This window comes from Balaenoptera acutorostrata, chromosome 2, assembly GCF_949987535.1.
Source record: "Balaenoptera acutorostrata chromosome 2, mBalAcu1.1, whole genome shotgun sequence".
Classification (NCBI taxonomy): domain Eukaryota; kingdom Metazoa; phylum Chordata; class Mammalia; order Artiodactyla; family Balaenopteridae; genus Balaenoptera; species Balaenoptera acutorostrata.
In genome coordinates this window covers 98,243,277-98,261,650 of record NC_080065.1, presented here as the reverse complement: position 1 = coordinate 98,261,650, position 18,374 = coordinate 98,243,277, and the positions used below count along the sequence as shown (strand labels likewise).

General features: G+C 35.2%; 1 protein-coding gene across 1 annotated transcript in view; it reads left to right on the top strand.

The window, feature by feature from the left end:
• The window catches only part of PGGT1B (protein geranylgeranyltransferase type I subunit beta), a 56,256-nt gene extending 39,286 nt beyond the window's left edge, over positions 1-16,970 (top strand). Inside the window, exons 7-9 of the mRNA XM_007192115.3 lie at positions 1,864-2,048; positions 7,624-7,732; positions 11,619-16,970. Coding sequence (XP_007192177.1) covers positions 1,864-2,048; positions 7,624-7,732; positions 11,619-11,800 — 476 coding nt within the window. The 3' untranslated portion in view covers positions 11,801-16,970. The remainder of the gene's footprint in view (positions 1-1,863; positions 2,049-7,623; positions 7,733-11,618) is intronic.
• The last annotated feature ends 1,404 nt before the right edge of the window (positions 16,971-18,374 follow it).

The window sequence follows — 18,374 nt, the reverse complement described above, 5'->3', positions numbered from 1 at the left end:
TCTGGTCATTTGGGCAAAGGAAAGAGTATTTTTATTTTGAATTGTGCCAGTTTGCTTTAAAAAATCCGAAGAATTATTTTGGAGAGTAACAATTAAATGTGTCTTTATTTTTTGGTAGATAGTTTTAAAGATTATGTACTTTCTCTTAGAGGCTTTATATTTAATGATGTAATAATACCTGAAGTCATGGCCAGCTTGTCATGAAAGAGAAATTGAAACTAGTAGGTCATTGAAGGGGAAATAAGATTGATAGTTGCTGAATAGAAATTATTCTAAAAGGTTATGATAAATTTGTTTTTTGTTTTAATTCACTAATGACTAACATAGATCTCCCTTTTTTTCTTCCATTGGGAAAAATTCTGAAGACTAAATAGTTCTTACAGTGTGACCCTTTTATTTATTTATTTTTATTTTTTGACAGTGACCCTTTTAATGTGATAGCTGCCTTGCATTTTCTAGAGAGAATGCTCACTTTTCCTTTGCCAGAGAATGCAACCAAGATTTGTAACACCAAAAGGAAAGTTACAGGATGAGGCATATTAGGAACAATCTATTTAAAGAGATGGAATTAATAAAAATCACTAGGTCAAGTTGTAATAAATTGGAAATATAAGTATTTTCAAATTGTTTGGAGTTGACAGCAGATAACGCCAATGGAAAGTGGTGGGGTTTTTGTTGTTGTTGTTTTTTCCTTTATGGAAAAATACTGACTTTTCATTTCCCGAGGAAAGTAATTACCTTTGTGACTATACTGGTTCTATTGATGCTATAACATTTTAATAAACTTAGGGGTATAAAACAACACAAATTTATTCTCTTACAGTTCCAGAGGCCAGAAGTCTGAACTGCATCTTACAGGGCTTCAAATCAAGGTGTCAGCAGGGCAGGTTTTTTCTGGAGGCTCCAGGAGATAATCTGTTCCTTTGTCTCTTTCAGCTTCTGGTGGCTGCTGACATTCTTTGACTTCTTGTCTCATCACTTTAGTCTTTAGTCTCTGCTTCCATAGTCACAATGCTTCCTCTTTGACTGTAGTTTAATCTCCCTCTGCCCCCCTTTTATAGGGACACTTGTGGTTACACTTAGGGTACACCCCATCCAGGATGATCTCCCTGTCTCAAGATCCTTAACTTCCATCACATTTAAAGAGTCCTTTTTGCCATATAAGGTAGCATGCCCATGTTCAGGGATTAGGACCTGGATATCACTGGGGGGCATTAGTCAGTCTACCATAGTGAGCATGGACATGTATTGTGCATCTACTTCCAGATACAGTTTTCTTCTCCACACTACCCCCATCCCCAACACACACACACACACACACACACACACACACACTCTTTCCTTTTGCTGAAACTTTTCTTCCTTAAATTTCTTAAGCTGACATATAAGCTTCTAGTTTATGTTATATGTGAAAATCAGTCTGCAGCTTTAGGCAGATGGAACCTCAATTCATAAGCAATACACTGTCTTTAAGGGAATTAAAATCAGACTCAGGTGATAGAGTAGTAGACAGGGAGTAGGAGTTCTAGATTTTAGTTTCAACTCTCCCATTAACCATATAATTTTGAACTACTTTCTAAATCTTTCTTCATTTAAAAAATTGTTCTTAGAGCTTTAAGTTATTTTAAAATTTTTTTCTATTTCATCAAGTTCATATTGAAGACTCCAGTGCTTAGTGGTTATTTTAAATAGTGAAATTAAGGTAAATAAAATAGTGAAATAAAAGTAAAATTAATTGTCTTTTAATTTTACTTTTATTTCACTATTTTCTGGAGTTATTTAACCCTTTTTTTCTTCAATCATTTCATATTATTTTCCTAGACATCTAATAAGTTTAAAGTATTGTGTGGTTTTAATTAACAGGAGGATCAACTTTTTGTGGCATTGCATCACTGTGCCTGATGGGTAAACTAGAAGAAGTTTTTTCAGAAAAAGAATTGAACAGGATAAAGAGGTGGTGTATAATGAGACAACAAAACGGTTATCATGGAAGACCTAATAAGCCTGTCGACACCTGTTATTCTTTTTGGGTGGGAGCAACTCTAAAGGTAAGAGAAATAATAAAAATGAGAAACCTTTACTCTTTGTTAATAAAAAAAACTGTGCTTAAAGGGTTTGGTCTTTGTAATGTTCATTAAATATTGTTAGCTTTAGGGCAAAAGGTTTTTCCTTTTGCTCTGGCAAAGCTAGTCTCTGTATGGTTTTTCCACAGAATTCAGTTATCTGTTGTGCTACTTAAAAATTTCTATTCTTATAAAGCTCTAGTGTCCCAGAACCTGTGTAAGAAAGTAGGTGTAATGTCATAAAAAACTTGTACCTGGAACTGATCAGTGGTCTGTCTAGTGGGGAGATCTGTCTGAACATACCAGTAAAGGATTTATGGGAAAATTTAATCTTAAAAGATAAACCATGGGTCATTCCTTTAAAAACCATCTAAGGTTTTCTATTTTGTATTAATTTATTTGTGTAAGCCTTCTGAAATTATTGATGAATATGTTCATACATTTTCCCCATCTCTGCTACCTTTTGATGTACCTAAATACATAAGCTTATTAGCCATTGAGTACCCACAAGTTTTCAATACCTTAAAATTGCCTTTTTTGCCTTTAAAAACATATCACCTAGGCCTGATATTCAGGAATCTAACCAAAGTCTATGTTCATCATCTATACACAGTAAGTCCCCTGCATATGAACAAGTTGCATTCCGAGAGTGCGTTTGTAAGTCCAGTTTGTTCGTAAGTCTAACAGAGTTAGCCTAGGTACCCAACTAACACAATCAGCTCTATAGTACTGTACTGTAATAGGTTTATAATACTTTTCACACAAATAATATGTAAAAAACAAACACAAAAAGTAAAACATTTTTAATCCTACAGTATAGTACTTTGAAAAGTACAGTAGTACAGTACAACAGCTGGCGCATGGGCTGGCATCGAGTGAACAGGCAAGAAGAGTTACTGACTGGAGGAGGGAGAGGAGGTGGGAGATCGCTGAGCTGAAGGATCGTCAGCAATAGGAGACGGAGGGCAAGCTGCAGTTTCACTCATGCCTGATGTGGATGGCACAGGTTCTGGTTCCTTGCTGGATTCAATTCTATCTACCCTCTTGAAAAAACGATCCAGTGATATCTGGGTAGTAGCTCTTTTTTTCTCATCACAGATGACACGCTAGCACTGGATTGCATTCTGAATGGCTGCTGCAACCTTCGTGTACCGTTCTACATTCGGGTCCTGTGCCTCAAAAACTAACAGTGCCTCCTCAAATAAAGAAAATCCCCTTGCCATTTCCTGCATCATGAATCTCTTCGGTTCTTCAGTTACTACTTCTTCCTCTTGTCTCTCTTTATCCTTTCTCTGGGCCTCCAGTTCCATCAGGTCTTCATTAGTAAACTTCTCATGTTGCACAGCAAGGAATTCAATGAAGTCGTCCTCTTGCAGATCTAGCTTGAAATAAAGATACTGTACTACTGTACTCTATACAGTACTGTACAGTAGAGTACACAAAAAGTACAACCACTTGTAGAGGATGCACGCATGTGACAATGTACGCCAGACATGTGAACTGACTTACGTGATTGGACATGTGAATGCACGTTCGCATCTTTGAATGTTCACAACTTGAAGGTTCGTTTGTGGGGACTTACTATAATATCCTAATTTTTTCTCTTAAACAAAATTCATACATGTGGTTGAAATGAATTGGGAACATAGAACAATTTAAAGTGAAGGCAGTAGCCTCTGTCTCTCTTCTCACTTCTAGTGCCATTCCTCAGGTGCACCATTTTAATTTTTTTAATTATGAAAAATTTCAAACATACTCAAAAGAAGAGAGAATGGTGTATAATGAACCCTTAATATGTTCATCAACCAATCTCAACAGTTTTCATCCCAAACAAAGCCAGCCTTCGTTCATCCATATACCTACCCACTTCCCTCACCCTCACTGACTAATATTTTAAAGCAAATCCCAGATACCATTTTCTATATTATCTGGAAATTTTTCAGTATAATCGCTAAACATAAATAGCTTTTTAAAAAATGGAACCGTAATGTCACTTCTAAGAAATCAGCCATAATTCCTTATCATTAAATATCAAGTCAGGATGATATATATTTCCTATTGTGTCACATCAAGAGGCATATAATATAATCTCTGGCTGTCTCTCCTTTTGATCAAAGGGCTCCAGAGTTGTCAAAACTGATTCATCCATTATAAAGTTCCCTATCAGCCTTCTTTGTTCACTTTTTTTATGGTGTTAAAATATATGTAATGTAATAAAGTTTAACTATTTATAAGTGTACAAATCACAGTGTTGTGTAACCATTACCACTGTCTATACCCCAAACATTATCATCATCCTAAACATAAAATGTGCTCATTAAACAGTAACTCCCCATTCTCCCATCCCTCCAGCCCTGCTAACCTCTATTCTACTTTTTGTCTCTGTGAATTTACTTATTCTAGGTACATCATATAAGTAGAATCATATAATCTACTGTGTCCTGTGTCTGGCTTATATTTCTCAAGCTCCATCCATATTGTCACATATATCAAAATTTCATTCCTTCTTATGGTTGAGTAAATATACCTGTTGTATGTATATACCACATTTTGTTTTTCTGTTCATCTGTTGATGGGACACTTGGATTGTTTTCACCTTTTGGCTATTGTAAATACGGTGGCAGTGAGCACTGGTGTAAAATAAATATCTGTTTCTGGATAATTACCTAGGAGTGGAATCTGTGGATTACATGGTAATTATGTGTTCAACTTTTTGAGAAACCACCAAACTATTTTCCACAGTGGCTGCACCATTTTACATTCCCACTAGCAATGTATAAGGGTTCCAATTTCTCTACATTCTCACCAATACTTGTTTTTTCTGTTTTTTTTTTTTCATAATACCATCCTAATGGCTATGCGGTGACATCTCATTGTGGTTTTGATTTGCATTTCCCTAATGATTAGTGATATTGAGCATCTTTTGATGTGCTTATTGGCCATCCTGTGTATCTTCTTCGGAGAAATGTCCATTTTATCTATTTTTTCTTTTGTTGCCTGTGCTTTTAGTTGTTATTCCATGAAATCATTGCCAAATCCAATGTTATGAAGATTTTCCCCAATGTTTTATTCCAACAGTTTTATAGTTTTAGTTCTTGAGCGTAGGTCTTTGATCCACTTTGAGTTGATTTTTGTATATGGTATAAAGCAAGAGCTTCAGCTTCATCCTTTTACATGTGGACATCCAGCTTTCCCAATACCATTTGTTGTAAAGACAGTTCTTTACCCATTAAATGTTCTTGGCACCTTTGTCAAAAATTACCTGTTTATTTCTGGGCTCTCCATTCTATTACATTGGTCCTTACTGTTTTAATTACTGTAGCTTTGTAGTAAGTTTCAACATCAGGAAGTATGAGTCCTCGACATTTTTCTTTTTAAAGATTGTTTTGGCTCTTCAGGGCCCCTTTCAGTTTCATGTGAATTTAAGGATTGGCTTTCCCATTTCTTAGGAAAAAGGCTGTTGAAAGTTTGATAGAGTTTACATTGAATCTGTAGATTGCTTTGAGTAGTGTTGACATCTTAACAATGTCAGGTCTTCCTATCCATGATGATGGAATGTTCATCCATTTATTTAGATCTGTAATCTTTCACTAGTGTTTTATAGTTTTTTGTATACAGATCTTTCACCTGCTTAGATAGGTTTATTCCTAAGTATTTAAATTCTTTTGGAAGCTATTATGAGTGGAATTGCTTTCTTAGTTTCCTTTTGGATTGTTTGTTGCTGATGTATAAAAGCTTCATCATCTTCATATGGAATGGTTTTAGCAGCCGTTGAGGATCATTACTTAGGTCCATTATGTCATTGGGGGTTGCTAAATGGTGATATTCTATCATTCCCTCTAAATTTATTAACTAGGATTCTTTTATAAAGAAGAATTTCACTTTAAGGTATGGTTGTACAGAGAAAGGCAGATGATTCTTCTCTTAATTTTAATAATGTTCATTCAGTCAGTGAGTTGGTTCCCTAGCATCCTCTAAAGTTTTCCAATAAAATAATTGGGTTTTAGGGTTTTTTCTTTTTTACCCTTTGAGTATCACTGTGAACTCATAGATTTTAATATATTTTATCCATTTTAGTCCATTACGTTGTTCTTTTTAATGCTCAAATTGTCCCATCTTTAGCCCGTAGGAGCCCCTTCAAGTTGTTTCTTGAGTCTTTTTGATATGACCTTGGTGGTCTTTGACAACTTTCTAAAGGCAACTACTTTTAAACCTTTTTAAAAATTTTAATTCTTATGGATAACTTTAAATAATAACTTTAAATATGCTGATTTCTTGACTTAACACCTTTAGGCATTAACCCAGCTATGAAAACATATTCCCAACTATGAAAAATGAAGATTTGGCCTCCCCTTTTTCCAGCAAATTGTTACTGGTATATATTTTTTTTAGTTCTGAACCATTTCTCTTCCTCTCCCTTCTAAACCTTTCAGTTTACCTTTACTTTTACAATGTCAACTTAGGTAACATTCATATTTTGTTCAGTAACAGTGATCAAATATTTTATGCTTTGCCTGTAGGTTGATTTTAAAATTTGAAAACCAGTAATCACATATTAGGGCTTATAAATATTTTTTATTGCTAAACCAAGTACAGTGTTAAGATTATTGTTCCTTCTTTCTATGTAATGACCTATGTGCCACTTGATGAAAAATGTTTCTAGCATCAGGAGTCTAAAGAGTCTCTGCTTATATTCTATTAATTAAACCAAATGAATGAATAAGTCGGTTTCTTATTTGTACCATAACCTTATTGGTTTTGTTTCTCTTTTTGAGAAATAATGCTTCTTTATTAATCATTAATACCTTTCGTGGCTCTCTGATTTATTGACACACTTTCAGCTGCTTTGTGACACTTCTTGAACTTTCTTATCTACTGCTCAGCCCCCCGACCCTGTTCTCTTCACAGTTTGACAATCCTTTATTTTTTTCTATTGAATGGGATCTTCAGAGAAAGGACAAATACATGTCCTAAATCTTTAAGCTGCATAATTTTTTATGCTAAAATTGTATTTGTCTCACCTTGTATCTTTCCTAATTAAAGAGCTTTAATTTTTTACTATTCTCAAACAAAACTGTCTCTAGCACGTGGTTAATAATTTTTGTTGCTCTTTTTTGAAATATTTTTAGTTTTCATTACCAGCAATTTGTAACTAATAGTTCAAAAGCCTGTCATAAGAGTTAGAATATAGGTTAATAAAATTGCCCTTTTAAAAATAACTGATGAAGTTGAACATACTGGGAAGTTGTGTTTTTTTTTTTTTTTTTGGGAAGTTGTGTTTTGAATGTAGCTAAATAAATGGGATGCAGAGAAGTCAGTTGGGTATGGTTCAAAAGAAGGAAATAGTGAGTGGGTCAAGAAAAGGAGAGTATATTTGATAAGATGATAAAAAAAAGTTAATGTGCTTGAGAATTTTAAATGCTTAAGCCCCCTAGGCTTGCTCTGAGAGCCTTACTTAATTAGAGAAAAGCATATTTAAATTACATATATCTGAAAATTGAGCCAAAGGTCAATATGAAAGTTTTATGTCAATAAATTTATATTTGTCATGTCATTTCAGCTTCTGAAAATTTTCCAGTATACTAACTTCGAGAAAAATAGAAATTATATCTTATCAACTCAAGATCGCCTCGTAGGGGGATTTGCCAAGTGGCCAGATAGTCATCCAGGTAATTTATTTTTTGTATAAATCCAGAGCAACTTTTGTTTTGTTTATTTTTTGAGTAGATCTTCAAGCATCTTTGTCAGAAAGGGCATATGATAGAAAATATAGGCACAGTTGTAAACTTACTTTAAATAATGTTTTTAAAAAGGTAAATTGTTTAAGTTTACGGTAGATTTAGGGTCTTTGGGGTGTAAAGGAAGGATTTGATTATCAAGATGTATTGGTATAGTTTGCCCTTTTTTCCATATATTTCACTTAGCAGTGTTTCATTTTGTTGCGGGCAGTAAGGCAGACGGTCTGAATGGTCCCTGTCCAAAGTAGAATTGGTTCATCCAAGATCTTTAGGATTACTAGCTATCACTTGAGCTCTGCAGAATAAATTACTCTTAAATCCAAAAGGGAGCTAGTTCTTACCCTTTTCATAAGTCATTAAATCAGAAATCTCAAATCCTGAATACAGGTGTCCCTCACTGTCCATACTCTTATTCTCTGAATTTTGTCAGATTCAGGTTATTTTTTTTAGATGAATACTTTTGCTATATGAACTCTAAAACCATTCACTCTCTAAAACTCAGGAACCAAATAGATTCAGACAATACAATATTCCATGCTTTCCCAGCTCAGGAAAGGCATGGATGTGAAGAACAGAGGATTCTTGTATTTCATAAGTACTTTTAAAAGAGTTCTTCAGAAATAATGACGTTTCTTCAAAATATGTGGATAATTCTGCTATTTTCCAAACCTAGACAGGCCATAGTCTAAGCTGCATGCTCTAATATAATAAAGTCAGTAACTATGTGGATGCCATCTACAGACCCCTCAGGCCTAGCCTGCCAGCACAGCTCATCATCTCCATGCCCTGCCCCAAACCTTTGGTGGCACTAGGCCCAAGTTCAGGCCTAGGATTCTGCAGATGTCTTACCAGTCTTCCTCTAGTCCAGTGCCCCTCCTAGTGACACTTGTGTGTGTGTGTATGTACATTTGCTTAAATGAGAGGAAAGGGGCCAAAGCTCTTTTCAGACTCCCAAAGGGATCTCTGATGCAAAAGAGAACCTCTAATCTAAACTATTAAGTCTGTTAAAATTGTTCAAAAACTTTCTTAGCACTCAGAGTCAGGTGGCATGGCACACAAGGCCCTCCCAAGATTTGGCTCCTCTCGCACCTCTAGCATCATTCTCCAAGCTACTTGCCCTTCCCCCTTAGGGTTCACCGCCAGCAAAATGAATCTATTTATAGCTTCCAAAAAACTCAATTCAAGACTTTGTTAACAATAAGTCAGAACACTGACACTTTTGATAAGCAAATTGACTAAGTATTAGCTATAAATATATGACAGTGGATTGAAGGAAGGATTGTTTTTGCAGCATTGCAGTAGTGTCATGGTTTTCATTATGAGTCTAGAACCTCTTCACCTCCTCTCTTGTCATGGAACGGTTACGGTCAGAATATGTACCTGAATCGAGATACAGATAAGGGGCGCATGGAATCATGTTTTTTTACCTGAAGTGAGCAGGAATATTTCCTGACATCCATATTAATGTGTATTTTCATGCAAATTATGCTTCTTTTTAAAAAAATGTACAATGCTTTTAATTTCTAAAGCAAAATAATATTTTTAAATTTGGTATCTATAACACATAGCTATAAGTATGTTTGAAAAGTGCCTCAAGAAAACAGTTCTTTTGGTATTGATTCCATTGTTTTCAATCAGTACATGGTACTATTTTAAAAAATAATGTACTGTTTTAACAAATAATGGGAATAGGGAAATGACAGTCTCTTGAAAAGCATTTGTTATATAAACGTATTGAGATACATTTTGATTTTTTACAGTAGCTTTTTTAAAAGAAAATTCTTGGAGCTTTTTCCTAGAGAGATCAGTTGTTAAGTTTAACATTTGAGTAAATACTTGGATGTAATATTTTTTATAGATATGTTACAATGTCTTCAGATCCTGTACATTACAGAGCGTAGGAAGTCTTTGTATGATAAATTGAATTTATGTGGAAAAGATCTGTTCCCAGAGCTGTTATAAAAATCATTTTAGTAAGAGTTTTTAAAATTAGCTTATTCTTGGTTCTAATAAATCTATCTAGTAGCAGATTTGACAGAGGTTTTATATACATTTATAGGAAAAACTTATGAAAAGAATGAAGTTTTATTATGAGGAAAATATATATTTCAGCATCTAAAGTGCTTGAATACGTCACTACCTACAAAGAGTTTTTTTAAATTTGTTTTTGAGGATTGAAAAGTTTAACTTCTATTTCATTAGCTTTTACAAAAAATCCTTTTGAGAAAAAAAATTATTCTTACATTACTGGAAAGTGTAAGATCCTATTTTATTTATTCTAAGTGTATTTTCTGTTGCATTCTATTTTTTTATTATTATTAATTTATTTATTTTTGGCTGTGTTGGGTCTTCATTTCTGTGCGAGGGCTTTCTCTAGTTGTGGCGAGCGGGGGCCACTCTTCATCGCGGTGCGCGGGCCTCTCACTATCGCGGCCTCTCTTGTTGCGGAGCACAGGCTCCAGACGCGCAGGCTCAGTAGTTGTGGCTCACAGGCCTAGTTGCTCCGCGGCATGTGGGATCCTCCCAGACCAGGGCTCGAACCCGTGTCCCCTGCATCGGCAGGCAGACCCTCAACCACTGCGCCACCGGGGAAGCCCTTCTGTTGCATTCTTTTCCTAGAAATGTTTCCTTATTTCTACACAATAAAATTTAATGTTGCTTTTTAATTTTAGAAAAACTGTAAGATAACTGTAATAGTATAGGAAAAATCAAGTTTATTTTTTGTGGTCTGAAAATTAGAGGAAAATGAGCTAGAAGAAACCTAAGTATTCTCTGAAAAAGACATAAAAGGGGATTAACATGGACCTTCATTGGTGAAATAACTTTTTCACAAATAACATTGAGTAAGCACAACTATCTGTCATTCCTTTTTTGAAAAGTAAATGATACTTTTGTAAGTAAAACTTTCTCTTTAATTCTTTTGACACAAAAGATGTTTTGAACTTTAATAGCTCATGAGACCATAAATGATGACAAACTCAAAAACAGAAAAAAATTTTGACTGCTACAAAATCTGCTTTTTGTAGTGTTCCCATAACTGCAGTTCTCTGAGCTCTTTCAGTCTCAGGCAAGCAACAGCCATGTGAGTTCAGTGGCCATTTAATGGAAGAAAGTTGCTGCCCCCTGAAAGATGGGAAACGGTAGTGAGGCCACTGTAGAAGAATTGTTATGGTATGAACACTCACATTATTATGACCAAATAGAATGTGTGAGTTTGTTTTTATTGTCAGGTCAGATATTTTTAGAATGACTGACATTACCTGAAATAGGGAAATTAAATATGGTACAGCATTCCAGAATGGATTATTTTGCCTAAGCTTCTTTCACTTAACATAGTATTGTCATCGTATATGGTTTAGGAACTGTCAGAGGTAAAACTTAAGGGGGAGGGCTAATGCTACTTAGATTCTGAGGTTTATTTTCACTTTTAAGAAAAAAATTTCTGTTTATGATAGAAAGCTCCTTGTTTCCATATTCTATAGTAAGCAAAAGGGAAAACCCATTAGAGTGAGAAGTCTTTTATATCACTGGTACTTTTCCTTTTTGTTCTTTAATCACAGAGGATGTTGGTAATGTCACTTCTTCAGCTAGGAACTGTTCTCCTTTGTTAGTGATGTTTTCTTGATAATGTATCATCTGATTTTGATCACCTGGTTTTTAAAAATTTGGGGTTTGAGACTTTGAGAAAGCAAATATTTCAAAAACTGTATTTAGTATTTTTCTAAATTTATTTTTAATGTAGTGATGGGCTGATAAGTAGCTAAAATATTTTGTACAAATAAGAATCCCTGTTGTGATAAAACTGCCTTATTTTCAGATGCTTTGCATGCATACTTTGGAATTTGTGGCCTGTCACTAATGGAGGAAAGTGGCATTTGTAAAGTTCATCCTGCCCTGAACGTAAGCACACGGACTTCTGAGCGCCTTCGAGATCTCCATCAGAGCTGGAAAACCAAGGACTCTAAACAGTGCTCAGAGAATGTACACATCTCCACATGACTAACTTTAGATTGGGAGGGTGGGGGGGATTTGTAGCCTAACTGTAGCTCAAGGTTAAAAGCCATGTATAACCAAGTGTGCTCTTTTTTTTAAGAGGTAGAGTCTTACAATTGAATCTTGTGCTGATGTCACTTTGGTATATGGTCTTGAGCCAGTAACCTTCGTACTAGGTTTCAAGGAAATCTTTGTTGAAGTTTGAACCACAGTGGACTCTGTTGTGGTTCTTAAATGTTTATATACTGTATTTCTAAGTTCTTTGAGGCAAACTAACTGTATGTATGAAGGTTATCTTTTTAAAAAGCTCTTCAGTACAAAATTGTATCATAAATACAAATCTTCAAAAGGAGTTTACAGTTCACATAGCATTGATAATCTTCAGGTGAACACTTAGTGATCATTTAAAAAGCTTGACTGCTGATGGTAGAACATTGCTTTAATGAATCAAGCATCTGGGATTATTCTTTGAAAACAGATGATCCCATAATTTTTAAAAAGAAGACTTATTTTGACTTAAGTAAAATGTGCCAATTAAACTTTTGTGGCCTATACAAATGAAATTAACTTCATAGCAAGAATGAATAGGCTTAACTAATACAATAATTTTCTAAAGGGAGATTGTTTTAAGAAGACTATTATGTAACTGAGGGACAAGTAATATAACTGTATGTGATTGTGAATGGGAAAGTTTTGTGCTGTGTGGGTCATTTATTTTAGATGTTGCTGGGGTAAATAACAGTTATGTTTGATTTTACTCTCAAATCATTAGTTGCTTTTTTTTCCTTTCTGCAGAGAAAAAAGTCTTATCTAGAAGGAAAGCCATTTAATGGTTTTGTTTCTTTTTCTGAGATATGTGATACTGTAAATTATACTTGTACTTTTATAACTGAGTTATTTTTAGCCATTTGGATTCTTATTTTTAGTTTGTTGCCCCAGTGTGTTAGCTGCTCTAATTTCAAACTGATGATTTTCTAATTTTTTCAAATGAAATAAGTAAACATTTAAGTAAAAAAAATAGCACCACTCAAGTAAAGTTAATGGTGTAACTCCATACACGGTCATTCATATTTTTGTATTTTCAGGTAAGTGGGAAGGAAATGTACCATTTAGGGGTTAAGGACTGGGGTTTTGCTTTTCTTTGTTTTGTTTTCTTCATTCTGTGACCTAGCTAATTGTAAAGGAGTTAGTATAAAAACTCATCTTTATTAGTAATCAATTATCAGTAAATTACATCTGTCACTGTTGCTCTATGACGTTCAAAGTTATGAGAGTAGTGCTGAAATGGAGAAGGAAATCTCTTCACCAGAGGGACTGGGTTTCATTTAAAGTCTTGGTGATAATAAATGTTGGATTATTAGTTTTACAAGTTATCAGTGTAAAAACTAAGTTACTAGTATCACTGTTTAGGTATTGTAATATTTAAATTTTTATTTTAATTTCTTTCCTAGAGTGGAGAAAAAATACCCTTAAATAATGGTCCTTCCCAAAGGAAACCTAGTATATACTTGGAGAAATGATTCATTTATTATTGGCATGCTTAGTTTTAAATCCCAATTTGCCAAAGTCAAAAAAAAATTTTTTTTAAATTAGAAATAAAATCAGTTTTCAGATGGTGGGGATAAAATAAGCCTAACAACAGATGTCATCCTTCCATGAGTTATTCCAGTTTGTACCAGTTTAAATTCTGACAAATTGACATCTACATCTCAAACTAACTCATTTTGTAGACATCAGGAGTTAAAATGGCATATATGTAACGGCTTTAGAACTATTTAAAAAGCCCCAGTTTTTTTTTTTCCTGAATTGCCGTTCATGGTTGGAAGCTTAAAAAGTTAGTAATAGTAGCCGTATTCATATGAAGGAGAATTCCAAGGTCAAAGTATTTCAAAAAACTACTAAATATTTTCTAACTCCTTGTGTAATTTAATAGCATAAGATTTTATATTACAATATGATTCTAATTGATATACTCTTGAGAGACCTCCTTGTGAAACTTTATGGACCAGTGAATGTTCACATTCCAAGCAGCATATTGACCAAAAAAATACCAGCCCATTGTGAATTGTGGAGAAACTATTACCAACTTTTTCTAAATAGTTACCTACAAGAAAAGTATTAATAAAATAAATTATAAGCACTATTTCATATATATACTTGGTTCTTTAGCAGTGGTGATAGAATAAGAAGGGGAATATGAAGTCTCAGTAACTTTGTTCCCTATGCTCTACGGCCAACTCCAGTATGGTATTTTTTAGACTATGGTAGGAGAGGCCTTGTTTTGAGCATATGCATGAAAACAAGGTTCATCAGGTCATATAACAGAATATCAACCTATTTATCATCTACAGTGCTTTTAGATTTGACCTATAATATGTGTACATTTTAATTAGATCTTTAAATAATTATTTATAAATATTCAAATTCAAATAGAAGTTTTGCCGACAGTGGTACATAGTCTGAAACTGTCGGGCCTGATAATCTTTGAGAGTCAGTATAGTAAGGAGGTGCTCTGGAGTCAGATGACTTGGGTTTAAATCCTAGATCTGCCAGTTCACCAGTGTAATCTTGGACCCTAACTTCCCCTTTGATAAAATGAGGGGGGAAAAATCTAACTCACAAGATTGTTTGAAGATCAAATGAGGTAATACATATAAAGTACTTAGCATAGTACTAAGTAAATAAAGTAAATTCCTGAAATAAAGTAAATTCCTAATTATAATTTCTGTCATAACCATCATAAAATTGTTTTTAAAACCTCTCTTTTCTGTAATAGAGATCCCACAGAGTTTAAACTCGAGGAAGATGATGGCAGCATTGTAGTTTCTCAATCTCCCCATTCGAATCCAGAGTAACTAGGATAGCTATTCTACAAAACTAGATGACAGGGTGTCCCCATGAACTTCAGAATACAGTTTTATAAGGACAAACCACTGACCAACATGGTTTCAGCATCTGTGTGGGAGGAAGTGAAAGGCAGGCAGCTGGTTTCTGACAGCCTTGAGAATAGAACTATAACATTGCCCCCAGTTTCTCACTAGAAAGTACAGTGGGCCAGTCTGAGAACAAAAGCTGAAACTGGGAGGGGTTCTACAGGTCCCCATTTGCAGGTAAGTGTTAGAGCAATATCTGATGATTGTGCTAGAGCAGTCTGGGCCCTGTCCTGTATACATCTTAAAACCAATGAGATAAAGCCTAGCTAGAAATAGAATCCAAATTGGGCAGGATAGGTACAATAGGACAAAGAGAAGAGAGAGTCCAGATAAATGTTGGGAAGGAAAGTCAGTATACCTAGACATTATATGTGGACATAGATAATTTTTTAAATCACTTTGTGAAAATGAAACAGGAACTTTAGGGCCATAGAGCAAAGAAAAGTCGTCCTAGGGCACCCCTTCCTCCTAAAAGTACAGGAAAACTCATTTCACCCGAAAACAAAACCAAAACCTGAGAAGGATTACAGTCAAAGCCCATTCAAAGTTGTTTTAAGGAATAGAAGAATAAGCAGCCCAATATCCCCACAGACATTGGAAGCACACCAGAAGGACATGACCACAAGACTGATGAAAACCTAGTATTTATTGATTTTAAAAAAGCCATTATGACAGGAAATTTATAGTTTTAGAACAATATCAATAAAAATGAGAAAAGCTAAGAATTACACAATCGAGTCTTAAAAACTGGAGGAAAAAGCAAACCAAAAGGAAGTAGAAGGAAGGGATTAATAAAAAGGAGGAAGGAGGGAAGACAAGATAGACAAACCACCAGACAATCTTTTCAAGAAAAAAAGGGAGGAAGCAAAAACACAAAAGTTTAAATGACAAGAGAGAAATAACCATAAAACAGGAAATTTTTCAAAATTATAACACTACTTTGAGTAATTTTATATAATAAATTAGAAAATAATAACCTTTCTTAGAAAAATGCCAATTGCCAAGATTACCAAAGTAGATACAGAAATTCAAAACAAATGGACTCTTTACAAAAAAAAAATCAGGCCCAGATTGTTTCAAGGGTATTTCTACCAAACTGTCATGATTAAATAATCCTAATGTTGTTTAAACAATTCCAGGGGCTATAAAGAGACTCTTGAACCTCAAAGGGCAAAAAACACAAAAAAGGCTTCTAAATTCATTTTGTAAAGTGAACATGATAAGCATTGTTTCTAAAACCTGAGAAAGTTTGTACCAAAGAGAAAATTATAGACCGTTCTCACTTATGAATATATCAGTACATAAATGTTAACAGTACATTAGCAAACAATTCAACAACACTTTCAAAAAATAATAAGTCATGAGTAAGTTGGATTTATTATAGGAATCTGCAAGACTATTATTAGACAATCCATTAATATTCATCATATTAAAAGAGTTAAGGAGAAAAATCATGATTATCTCCATCTTTGCAGAAAAGACACTTGACAAAATTGAGCACTCATTTATGTTAAATATACTCAATAAGTAGAAATTGATGAGTAATTCATTGACATTGTACCTCTGCCCAAAAGCCAGCATCTTAATATCGATACTGAAGTCAGGAACAAGGCCCACTATCTCCTCTACTATTTAACTTTGTGTTGGGGGATTTAGTCAATGAGATTAGACAAAAGAAAACAAAGACATGAATTGAAAAGGAAGAGGAAAACTATTTTTGAATATGATTTTATATCCGGAAAACACAAAGGAATTTGTTGAAAAGCTGTAAGAGAACTTAGTAAAGTAGCAATTGCATACAAGTAACATACAGCTATCAGTAGCCTTCACCAGACACAAGAGAGTGCATACTCTGATTCCATTTAGATGGAGTTCAAAATGGGCAAAATTGTCTATGGTGTCAGAAATCAGTGCCCCCATTCAATCACTACCTCCCTCCTCAAAGGTAAGCACTATCAAGACTTAAATCACCATCAGTTATGTCTGGCTTTGAACTTTCTGTAAGTGGAATCATAATGGAAACATTAGTTTTCAGCTGGTTTCTTTTGCTCCACAGGGACTGGAAGAGTACAAGGCAGAGTCTGTGGTGCTGGCGATGTTCTGTTTCATAACTTAGGTGCTGGTTACATAGGTGCATTCACTTTATGAATATTTATCAAGCTGTACACTTATGATTTGTGCACTTTTCTGTATGTGTAATTACAGTTCAATAAAAATGTTTACTAAAAAGAATAAAAGACTATGTATATAAACCTAAACTAGTTAGAAGATGTTCTTGAAGAGAAGATCCCTTTTATGATTACAAAAAAAGAAACAAAAACAAACGTATATGTAAACTTGAGGTCCAAAACCTGTGTGAGAAAATCTTAAAACTCTTGAAAGCCCTCACATGGCTCTGGTGCACACTGAAATTTGAGAACCAATCACTGATTTAGAAAAAGCAGCTTGGGTAGGAGAAGCAAGTAAGAACCCCATAATTATTTGCAAATGTAAATTTTAAAAAGAAGTTTTAGTTAGCTGAGTGCGATTCAACAATGTGATCTTTGCTCCCACCCCAAAAAAGCTAATGTGATCTTAGTCTGTGGTAATAGGGTTGAAATGTAATGAATGCTCAGCTATGCAAAGAAAATATGACATTTATTTTCTCAAATGGACCCAATCTTCATTTGCCCGTATCTTCATCTGTCAAGAGGTAGCGGAGGCTAAGGAGCGGGGCCATTTATATTTGTCAGCTAACAAACAATCTCAGTCTCTTCTGATATCAGTGGTTTTTTTTCTCTCTTGCTCCTTGTTGGCTGAGTATATGTGCCCCCTGGCAGTTCGTGGGGGCCTCTGTTGCAGGTTGCTGCTCTCTGATCTGGTGTCTACTAAGGTGTCTGCTGCCAGTCTAGTGTGGCCTTTGCAGGTGGGTTGCTGCCATTTGCCGCTAATTGCACAGTCCCAGCACTGTGGCCTTTTTGCTCTAATCCCAGGCCACCGCCAATTTCCCTGACTTTAGTGACGCTGTATCTGCACCCGCCTGTCTCCTACACACACACCACACACACACACACACACACACACACACACACACACACACACACACACACACACACACACACACACACACACACACACACACACACACACACACACACACACCAATCTCGTGGGCCTATGCAGAAGCTCCTAGGTCTTTATTCCTGAAACGCTGTCTTCATTTCATATATCTAGTAACCTCCCCTCCCACTTCAATGGTACTAAGCCACCCTGGAATGTAGATGTAAGTAACACCAGAAAATTACGTTCTATCCTCCTAGACTGACACATATATCATAATAACAGATTTGGGGGGGGGAAAAGCAAGTCATACCGAATAATTGTGAATAGCATAAACGCACAATTAACTTCACTTTCCATCGTGATTTGGCAGTCGGTGCTGCTGGGCTGGAGCAGAGCAGGCAAAGGGGAAAGATTTCTCCCTGACTTGCTGGCTTGCCCGCCCTGGCTCCCTGCAGTCATTAGAGAGATGCACAGATTACACATCCACTTCTTCTTCTTGGAGGGAGTGTAGGGGGTGGCTCTTTCGCACCCACTTGATCTCTCTCCACCCCCCTGCACCTCCTCCATCTGAGCACAAGGTTCTCTTTACTCCACACAGTCTGAGT